This window comes from Elgaria multicarinata, chromosome 1, assembly GCF_023053635.1.
Source record: "Elgaria multicarinata webbii isolate HBS135686 ecotype San Diego chromosome 1, rElgMul1.1.pri, whole genome shotgun sequence".
Classification (NCBI taxonomy): domain Eukaryota; kingdom Metazoa; phylum Chordata; class Lepidosauria; order Squamata; family Anguidae; genus Elgaria; species Elgaria multicarinata.
In genome coordinates, this window is record NC_086171.1 from 4,455,929 (window position 1) to 4,467,258 (window position 11,330).

At 49.5% G+C, this 11,330-nt stretch overlaps 1 protein-coding gene across 1 annotated transcript in view; it reads right to left on the bottom strand.

Annotated features, from left to right (window-relative positions):
- The window catches only part of NBEAL2 (neurobeachin like 2), a 234,755-nt gene extending 228,844 nt beyond the window's left edge, over positions 1 to 5,911 (bottom strand). Inside the window, exon 1 of the mRNA XM_063122418.1 lies at positions 5,845 to 5,911. Coding sequence (XP_062978488.1) covers positions 5,845 to 5,895 — 51 coding nt within the window. The 5' untranslated portion in view covers positions 5,896 to 5,911. The remainder of the gene's footprint in view (positions 1 to 5,844) is intronic.
- Between the last annotated feature and the right edge of the window lie 5,419 nt (positions 5,912 to 11,330).

Genomic DNA, 11,330 nt, shown 5'->3' on the forward strand with positions numbered 1-11,330 from the left:
TTCCTCCCCACTCTGAGAAGCCATCAGTGGGACTTCCAAGCTGTGGTCATTCCAGTTCCCCCATCATCATCACAAACCTATTTGTATGTCAAGCAACTCCCTGGCCTTGTTCTAAGAAATTTATTTATTTGAAATATCTCTTGGCTGTCACAGAATAGTAGAGTTGGAAGGGGCCTATAAGGCCATCCAGTCCAATCCCCTGCTCAATGCAGGAATCCACCCTAAAGCATCCCTGACAGATGGTTGTCCAGCTGCCTCTTGAAGGCTTCTAGTGTGGGAGAGCCCACCACCTCCCTAGGTAACTGGTTCCATTGACGTACTGCTCTAACAGTCAGGAAGTTTTTCCTGATGTCCAGCCGGAATCCGGCTTCCTATAACTTGAGCCCATGATTCCGTGTCCTGCACTCTGGGATGATTGAGAAGAGCTCCTGGCCCTCCTCTGTGTGACAACCTTTTAAGTATTTGAGGAGTGCTCTCATGTCTCCCCTCCATCCTCTCTTCTCCAGGCTAAACATGCCCAGTTCTTTCAGTCTCTCTTCAAATGGCTTTGTTTCCAGACCCCTAATCATCTTGGTTGCCCTCCTCTGAACACGCTCCTCCTTTATCCTCACAACAACAACCCCATGAGGTAGGACGTAAGGTGTGACAAAAATGGGTCCGTGGAAATTTTACCAGCGTGTTATTTCTCCTTGGAAATCTTTCCATTAAATAACTTCAGTAGAAACAATGAATGGATGCTAAACGCAAATGCTGTACTAGCAATCTCGTCAGTTTCAAAGTTGCAGATGAGTGGTTATCAACCTATCATGCAAAGGTCCTGGGATTGCTAAAGTCTATTAATGCATCAGTACCTCGGTTTTTTTCTTAAATTTTAAAAACATATGGAAAGTACACACTATTGTCTTTAAATTATAACAAGTATGCCAATAAAAATGCCTATGGAACATAATATTTATATCACATTAAGGCTACAGTCTCATACACACTTAAAAGGGAGGGTCCCACTGAACGCAATAGGATTTACTTCTGAGTAGACACATATAGGATGGCACTGTAAGTTTCTCTCCACTGCTACGGTGTCTCCAGGTTTCCACCCATATCAAATAAACTTCTGGCCTTCACTTCTACTGGGAGGAAATCGTGATACAGTTGAGAGCCCATGTGGTGTAGTGGCTAAAATGTTGGACTGGGAGACAGGCGATCCGGGTTCTAGTCCCCCCTTGGCCGTGAAAACCCACTGGGTGACTTTGGGCCAGTCACAGACTCTCAACCCAACCCACCTCACAGGGTTGTTGTTGCTGTGAGGATAAAGTGGAGAGGAGGAGGATTATGTACACCGCCTTGGGTTCCTTAGAGGAAAAAAGGCAAGATAAAAATGCAATAATAAATAATAAAACAAATAAAAGGATGTTGGTGTGAGGCCAAATCCTGCGCTCCATTCATTTGGCAGCCCACCCATCACTCACAAGACTTCACAGGAGTGAATGTGCACCAGTCATACACCCCTGCACAGAGGGCCCAGGGAGAGGTGTGAATAAATTTCACTCCAGATCCCACTTTGCCTCCTTGGTTAAGAACAAAACTCTGGCCACCGACCCGCCAGTCCCTCTCCAAAGGTTGGGAATAATTAGGATGACCTACTTTGACATGCAAATTTTAAGAATTCATGAGATAATCCATATCCATAGTAAAAAGAGAGAGAAAAAGGTCTGGAGCCAAGGTTGATTGTCGTTTCTTATAAAATCAGAGATGATCCTGAGAAATACAGAGCTGAGCTCTGCAAGCGTCACAACTTAAAAGGGACATGCTCTCTTTAAATATACAAATCCTATCAAAAGAACAGCAGAAGAAAATCCCCTAAATCTTCCACATCCAACCCCAGTTGGAGCTCAGAAGTGCAAAGATAGACTGAGGGCATAATCCTGTGCATGTTTAGACCTGGGGGGGGGAATCCTACAACTCACAGTATTTCCCAGGACTTTCCCCCCCCCTCCCCGGTCGAAACATGCAAAGGATTACGCTTTTAAAACAGTAGGGGTGGGGGAGAAATCCAGATCTGGTGCCCTCCAGATGTGTTGGACTACAACTCCCAGAATCCTTTATCAGCCAGATGGGGATGTTGGGATTTGGAGTCCAACACATCTGGAGGGTGTCAGGTTGGTGACGGCCAGGTTGGAGGCATACCAGAAATTTATTTATTTATTTATTTTATTACATTTATATACCGCCCCACAGCGGTTCACAAAAGCTAAAACAGTAAACATTAAAAATATACAAAACCATCAAAAACATAAAAAACAGTATAAAAACAACAGTATCTATTTAAAAACAACAATTCTGGGGTCCATTAAAAACAAACTTAACATTGTTAAATGCTGTTAAAATGCCTGGGAGAAGTGAAAAGTCTTGACCTGGCGCCGAAAAGATAACACTGTTGGCACCAGGCGAGCCTCATCGGGGAGATCATTCCATAATTGCGGGGCCACCACTGAGAAGGCCCTCTCCCTTGTTGCCATCCTCTGAGCTTCCCTCGGAGTCGGCACTCGGAGGAGGACCTTAGATGTTGAGCGCAGTGTACGGGTAGGTTCATGTCGGGAGAGGCGTTCCATCAGGTATTGTGGTCCCAAGCCGTGTAGGGCTTTATAGGTTAAAACCAGCACCTTGAATTGGGCTCGGAAACGTATAGGCAGCCAATGCAAGTGGGCCAGAATCGGTGTTGATGGTATTTCGCCAATAAGTGTAAGCGGAATAATATTTACTGGGCCCAGGACAGATCACATTGAGAACCTGGCAGGGATGTTGACCCGACCATGATGCAATCAGTGAAACTATTTCCGCCTCTGTCCACTTTTACATGGCTTGGAAGCTTTTCTGTCCCCCAAAGATGCCAGACTGGGTTAACCCACCTATTCCTACAAGTGCAAACCTCCACATTCATGCTGGAATACTGACACCTAGTATTCTTTGTTTTCCATGAGTGAATCGGAAGTAGAAGGGATCAGAGAACGCACCGGTGTCGAAACCAGGCATTATAAAATGAGCAAAACACTCTTTGAATCTAGTCCCACTCTGCTGTCTCGTTCCCTGGCCTCTTTGTTCATCAACGCTTCAAAACTGCTCTTTGAATTCTTTTAGCAAAGCCTTCCCCAACCAGATGCCCCAGAACTACAACTCCCATTATCCCCAAGGAGGGAAGATGGGAGCTGTAGTTCTGCCACATCTTGGGGAGGGGGGGGCGCTGGGCCATGAAACGCTTTGCTAGAAGAATCACTGACACCTCCAGCCCAAAAAACCCAAAACAAAAACACGATGCATTTTCAACCCTTCTCCTTTTTGACCCCAGGTCTGCACAACCTGTAGGGACCCCCCACACACACAAACACACACAGACACCCCTTGCTCATTCAGAAGAGGGCCTCTAGAGATCTGTCAGTCAGAGTCAAAAAGCAGGATTTCCTAGAGACACCACACCTTTCTGGATTCCATCCAAATCTCTCCAACCCGCGGCATTTTTATTTATTGCTTTCCAGAAAAAGCCAGCCAAAGATCAGGGCAGCCGATCTACTTCCTGGGTCCCTTCCTCGCTGCTGCACGGAGACACATGCAAGGAGCGCATACAAACATTGGTGCGCCTTTCTTGCTCGGGCGAGTAACGAACAAAGCCACATCAAGGAGGCAGCCAAAGCACACAGAGAGGCAAAGGACCCAGGAAGTAGACCAGGATTTTGGCTTCAGAGGGCACACCCCTTCCCCACCTCCCACCCCACCATTCCCAAGCTGCCTGCTTATTTATTTATTTATTACATTTTTATACCGCCCAATAGCCGAAGCTCTCTGGGCGGTTCACAATTCATCACCCGATTGCCTCCCTTGCAAAAAACACAAAAACCAAAAACCCTTGCAACAACAGCAGCAGCAAACAAACCCAAAGAATTGTGGACATGCCCCGTTGGTTTGCACAGCACAAAAACAAATCTAAGCCAGGGAGGAGAGGGCCCTAAAGGTCATCAAGTCCAACCCCCTCCCCCAAAATCCAGTATGCACCACACCTCAGGCTCCAGCACAAAGCGGATGGCCCATTTCCCCCCCCCCCCCAGAAGAAGTCACAAAGGGTTGCAAGTTTGCAATTCTGTTTGCATAAAACAGCAGGTTGGGGAGGGGAGGGGAGGGGAGAAGAACCCAACTGCTTTCATGTGTGCCTCGCCCCCCCCCCATTATTTCCACGTGGGTTATACACACTTGCCCACCATAGGAAAAGTAGCACTTAGACTTACATACACAACCCCCTAGGAACCCAGAAGAAAAGGAGGGGGGGCAAAATTAGGTTTCTAGTGCTCCTAAGGTGATTCAGAAGATCAGTGGGGAGAAATAGTGGAGGGGGGGTGGGGAGCAGGGAGGTTGGAGGCAGCACATAACTGACACTGGGCAGGAGTCCACAGAACGGAGGAAGCAGATTTGCAAACTAAAGAGACAGATACTTCCGATTAAAGAAAAGGCAACACTCACAGGCATGGAGATAACAGAGGAAGGGAAAGATGAACCGAAGGGAAAGGAAGAGGGGTGGGAGATGAGGAGGGGTGCAAGAGATCCCCCCCTCCGACACACAGGGATCCCCCCCCCCCGCCATCATGATTCCAAAGAAGAAAATGCAGCGGGGGGGGGGGGGAAGATTGCTTTCCCTGGAGAAGGATCTCCCCCCCCCACTGCAAAAACCTAAGATTAGAAAGCCATAGAAGGACTTGGAGGGCCCCCAGCGGAAGACCAGAAGGGAAATTATGGGATGCAACACCAGAAGAGGGAAGAGGGCTTTCCAAGGCCCCTATAATGGGTGGTGGTGGTGATAAGGGAGGCAAATAAAGGACCAACACATGGAGCAAAGAAACCTTTTGGATTACAGGTAACCAAAATGAGGAGAGGTGGGGGGAGGGGTTTCCCTTGAAATGGGGGGGCACAGAGCCCCCCCCCATTGCATGCAAAAGATCCCAGGTTCAATCTCCAGTTTGTTTGCTTTTTAAACTCAGGTAACAGGTGCTGCAGCCTGAGTCAGTATGGGGGGGGGGGGAGGAGAGAGACGCTGCACACCTCTGCCAGGAAAGGAGAGAATATCGCTGGCGGCGAAATCGGAGAGAAAGTACAAATTATGAGAGCAACTCGATGGAGCGACGGCAGGTGCACCCCCCCCCTCTCTCTCCTCCCCACCCCCCCGAATCAGGAAAAGGGAAAGGAAGCAGAAGTCTCTATGGAAGAGAAACAGAGAAGGCTTAAGAAGAAGTGGGAGGGAGGCTGGAAAAGAAGAAAAGGGGGGTTAAGGTGAAAGGCTCGGGTGATAGAAACTGGACAGGTGAGATGGTTACGGAGCAGAGAAGTTTTAGGAAGCAGGTATAACCCCCCCCCTTTCCCCCCAGAATGAATAAGACAGCCTTCTTCGACCTGGCGCCCTCCATATCTGCTCCTACAACCCCCATCACCCCCAGCCAGCCTAGCCGGGGATGATGGGCGCTGTAATCCACTCTCCCAACCTTCCAGCCAGGTCGAGGGGAAAGGGCGCTAACAGGTGCTCGCCGCGAGGGAACAGAGAAAGTGGGAAACAGCGGGGCGCAGCAACGGACCCCCCCAAAAATAATAATGACCCCCCCCAACCACCAAAAGGAAGAGACCCAGAGGGAGCAGGGTCAGGGACGCGCGTGGGGGTGGCCACTGAAGATTGGGGAGGGAGGAAGGGGGGCTTTGGGGTCGGTTTGGGGGGGGCTGCAAGAGGCGAGAAAGCAGAGAGAAAGATTTTTTTGGGGGGGGGGAAGGCAACCAGGGAGGAGACGCGGCGGCGGCGGGGGGGGGGCGCGTTACCTTGGCGAAATAGAGCATCCAGAGCTCGTACAGACGCTCCTTGGAAGCCATGGCGCGCCGGCGGAGAGCCCCAGCCCGGCTCGGCGGCTTCCCTGCCCGGTTCACGCGGCTGCGCCGGGCTGCATGGCGCGGCGCCCTTCCCAGGGCGAGGGCAGTCCCCGGGCGCGCTGCCGCCGCGCCGGCTTCTACTCCAGGCGGCGCGCCCGCCTGCCCCGGGCGTCTCCGCGCCTGCCCTCCGCCATGCTCATGCTGCTGCTGCTGCTGCTCCTGGCGGCGGCCGCTGGCCTCAATCCCTCCGGCGGCGGCGGCTCCTCCCCCGGCAGCACCTGATTCGCAGCCCAGCCCAGCCAGCCCAGCCCAGGCCCGGCTCCAAGGGAGGCGGAGAGGCGAGGGTGCCGCCGCGCCGCCAGGTAGCAGCCAACCAGACAAAACCGACCGCTTACTACAGAGTAGTCCCATGGACGCCCATGGCGTTACTCCGCAAGGGGAAAACAGCGAAGCCGCGGGCTGAGAGGAGGGCCAGGATCTCTTCTCGATCCTCCCACAGTGGGAGGATCAACGGGCTCAAGTTAAAGGAAGCCAGATTCCAGCTGGACATCAGGAAAACCTTCCTGACTGTTAGAGCAGTACGACAATGGAATCAGTTGCCTAGGGAGGTTGTGGGCTCTCCCACACTAGAGGCATTCAAGAGGCAGCTGGACAACCCTCTGTCAGGGATGCTTTAGGGTGGATTCCTGCATTGAGCAGGGGGTTGGACTTGATGGCCTTGGAGGCCCCTTCCAACTCTGCTATTCTATGATCCTATGGTCTTAACTGCAAGAGCTGTCAAGTGATCTTGTTTGTTCTTTTTCCCCTGCAATTTGATGGACAGTCCTTGTGGCACGTTTAGATAGGCTTTCCTGAGTGAGTTACCCTGCCTCAAATATTCATGATTCCTAAAGCTTGTTTGACAACTCTTCCAACTCTGCTATTCTACGATTCTATGAAATAGGCGGAGTTCCGACGACACGCTAACCAACAGTTGTTTCCCAGTCTTAGGGTGACCCTATAGAAAGGAGGACAGGGCTCCTGTATCTTTAACAGTTGCATAGAAAAGGAAATTTCAGCAGGTGTCATTTGTATATATGAGGAACCTGGTGAAATTTCCTCTTCATCACACCAGTTAAAGCTGCAGGTGCCCTGCCCTCTTTTAAATCTGGTCACTCTAGTACAGCTCCTGCACCTTTAACTGTTGTGATGAAGACGGAATTTCAGCAGGTTCTCCATATATACAAATGACACCTGCTGAAATTCCCTTTTCTATGCAACTGTTAAAGGTACAGGAGCCCTGTCCTCCTTTTCACATGGTCACCCTACCCAGTCTGTTCCTATTACGCATCCCTCCCTCCCCAGTTGATTAGTTGTCGTCTGAACTCAGCCATAGAAATCTTTCCCCGTCCTGTGGCGCATTTACACAGGCAGCCCCTGCTGACTTCGAATGGGCCTACTCGGCCAACATTTTTTTATTTTTTTATTTATTACATTTTTATACCTCCCGATAGCCGAAGCTCTCTGGGCGGTTCACAAAAATTAAAACCGTAAGAAAACAACAAACAACAGGTTATTATTATTATTATTATTTATTTATATAGCACCATCAATGTACATGGTGCTGTACAGAGTAAAACAGTAAATAGCAAGACTCTGCCGCATAGGCTTACAATCTAATAAAATCATAGTAAAACAATAAGGAGGGGAAGAGAATGCAAACAGGCACAGGGTAGGGTAAGCAGGCACAGGGTAGGGTAAAACTAACAGTATAAAGTCTGCACAACATCAAGTTTTAAAAGCTTTAGGAAAAAGAAAAGTTTTTAGTTGAGCTTTAAAAGCTGATATTGAACTTGTAGTTCTCAAATGTTCTGGAAGAGCGTTCCAGGCGTAAGGGGCAGCAGAAGAAAATGGATGGAGCCGAGCAAGGGAAGTAGAGGCCCTTGGGCAGGCGAGAAACATGGCATCAGAGGAGCGAAGAGCACGAGCGGGGCAATAGTGTGAGATGAGAGAGGAGAGATAGGAAGGAGCTAGACCGTGAAAAGCTTTGAAGGTTAACAGGAGAAGTTTATATTGGATTCTGAAGTGAATTGGAAGCCAATGAAGAGATTTCAGAAGCGGAGTAACATGGTCAGAGCGGCGAGCCAAGAAGATGATCTTTGCGGCAGAGTGGTGAACAGAAACCAACGGACTGATGTGAGAAGAAGGAAGGCCAGAGAGAAGAAGGTTGCAGTAGTCCAACCGTGTTTAAACACAAATACAAAATACAGTATCAAAAGCACAGCCAGGATCAAACCACGCAGCAAAAGAATTGATATAAGGTTAACATACAGAGTTAGAACAGTAAAATTTAAATTTAAGTTAAAATTAAGTGTTAAAATACTGAGAGAATAAAAAGGTCTTCAGCTTTGAAAGGCATGTTGTAAATAGTATTGTAGACGGCCACTTTTTCAGCCTTTGGTAACTACTCCTTGGAAGGCCGGGGATATAGTGGGAGGGAGCGGGTCGTTACTAAAGGGCGCAAAAGTGGCGGTTGACTTACTAATAGGGTGACCATATGAAAAGGAGGACAGGACTCCTGTATCTTTAACTGTAATGTAGAAAAGGGAATTTCAGCAGGTGTCAATTGAAGAGGGTGAAATTCTCTCTTCATCAACACAGTTAAAGCTGCAGGAGCCCTGCCCTCTTTTGTATCTGGCCACTCTACTATAGCTACTGTAGCTTTAACTGTTGTGATGAAGAGGGAATTTCACCCTCTTCAATTGACACCTGTTGCAATTCCCTTTTCTACATTACTGTTAAAGATACAGGAGCCCTGTCCTCCTTTTCATATGGTCACCCTACTTACTAACAGGGCCGGTGCCAGGCAATTTTGCACACTAGGCAGGTGAGCTGCTTTCACCCATCCATCCCCACCCCAGCGTACCTGGGCACTGGGCACCATCTTGCCTGCCCAGCCGGAGCAAATCCAGGATGCTGGGGTGGGTGGGGCCGGCAGGCGGGCGGCTTCAGAACGGCACGCCTGGCCGGAAGCCGCTCTGGGAGAGTGACTTCCGGGCGCGCCGTTCCGAAGCTGCCCAACTGCCCCAGCCTCCTGGCTTTGCTTTGGCTGAGTGGACAGCCGAAGCGAAGCCAGGACACTGGGGCGGTTGGGTGGCTTCGGAACGGCGCGCCCGGAAGCTGTCCTCTCAGAGACGCTGTAGGAGAGCGGCTTCCAGGTGCGGCGTGCGGCGCCCCCTTACCTTGGCGCTCTAGGCGGCCCCCTGAGTCGCCTCTATGGTAGCGCCAGCCCTGCTTACTAAGCATTTAAAATTGGTCTTCCATTCTCGGCGCACTTACTCAGGAGTAGGTCCCTGTCAACTCAGTGGGATTGACTGCCCACTTTTCTTTTCTTTTTTAAAAAGGCAATGAATAAATTAAAAAAGCCTGAATTGGGGCCCTTGGGACTGGGACGGTGGGGGACGGTCACATTGAAATTAATTTGGCAGAACTCCATGAAAGTGAGACCCCACTAAATCCAACGAGATTTATTTCCAAGAAAAAGTGCACGGTCGGATCGCAAGCCTTGGAGAACCTGGTGAAATTCCCTCTTCATCACAACAGTTAAAGGTGCAGCAGCTATACTAGAGTGACCAGATTTAAAAGAGGGCAGGGCTCCTGCAGTTTTAACTGGTGTGATGAAGAGTGAATTTCACCAGGTTCCCCGTATATACAAATGGAACCTGCTGAAATTCCCTTTTCTATGCAACTGTTAAAGATACAGGAGCCCTGTCCTCCTTTCCATAGGGTCACCCTAGTTAATCCCACGTGGGTGTGGGTTGAAAGCGACACTCTGCCATTACCATGCCATCGCCCTGCTTCGTCGGTGGATTGGGCCCAGACGCTGTCGCCTTCTGCTCTTCACCCTCCCACGTTTTCTCACCAGTTCTTCTGTCTTCTTTGTTACTACTGGGTATCTATTAAGGCAGCCTTCCTCAACCTGGGGCGCTCCGGATGTGTTGGACTGCATCTCCCAGAATGCCCCAGCCAGCTGGCTGGGGCATTCTGGGAGTTGTAGTCCAACACATCCGGAGCGCCCCAGGTTGAGGAAGGCTGTATTAAGGGGAGGAAAGCACACACACACAAAATGGACAAGCTGCATATGGCTTTTTGAGCAGTAGTATTAAGAGCCCATCTCTCAAAGTGCACATTGTGTCCTACTAGATCAGATAGAGAGAAAACAGCAGTCAAATACACCCACCCACACCCCATCCTGTCTGAATGCAGCTGCAGCTGACAGAGCTTCGGCTATGGGGCGGTAGATATAGAAATGTAAATGTAATAAATAATAACCTTGCTCCCTCCTGCGATCAACTGTGGCTGGAAACAGCAGCCCTTCCACTGAGTTTAGATCCAGCTGAACTTGGCTGCTAAGAATCTCTAGTGCCTGACTTTGATTCCCACCCCACTCCTCCTCTCTCCCAATTCCCCTTTTCTTTTGTGTCATGTCTTTTAGATTGTTATTAGAATTATTGCATTATAGGGTGACCCTATGAAAAGGAGGACCGGGCTCCTGTATCATTAACAGTTGCATAGAAAAGGGAATTTCAGCAGGTGTCATTTGCATGCACGCCGTACCTGGTGAAATTTCCTCTTCATTAGAACAGTTAAAGCGGCAGGAGCCCTGCCCTCTTTTTGCATCTGGTCACTCTAGTATAGCTCCTGCCGCTTTAACTGTGGTGATGAAGAGGGAATTTTACCCGGTGCTGCATGCATACGAATGACACTTGCTGAAATTCCCTTTTCTATGCAACTGTTAAAGATACAGGAGCCCTGTCCTCCTTTCCATGTGGTCATCATTATTATTATTGTTGTTGTTTATTCTTTCAGTTGCTTCCGACTCTTCGTGGCTTGTTGTTGTTTATTTGTTCAGTTGCTTCCGACTCTTCGTGACTGTCTTATTTCTTATCTTTTTAAGGAGCCTTGGGAGCCTTTTTGGCTACAGGGGTGGGATAGAAAGGCTATAAATGGAGGGGGTTGCATTCCCACTAAAGGATTGGGTCCATAGTTTGGGGGTGCTCTTAGATCCAGAGCTGTCACTTGAGGCACAGGTGAACTCAGTGGCAAAGAGCACCTCAGTGGACAGAGATAGCCTAGCTACAGTTATCCATGCTCTGATAACCCCTCGTTTGGATTACTGCAATGCGTTATACATGGGGCTGCCTTTGAAAACGGTCCGGAAACTTCAACTGGTACAAAACAGGGCAGCACGGTTACTAACAGGGACTGGCCGATGAGACCACATCACGCCCGTCCTTTTCCAGCTTCATTGGCTGCCAGTCCAGGTCTGGGCCCAATTCAAAGTGCTGGTATTAACATTTAAAGCCCTAAACGGCTTGGGCCCAGGCTATCTGAAGGAACGCCTCCTCCCATATGTACCTGACCGGACCCTAAGGTCATCCTCAGGGGTCCTTCTCCGT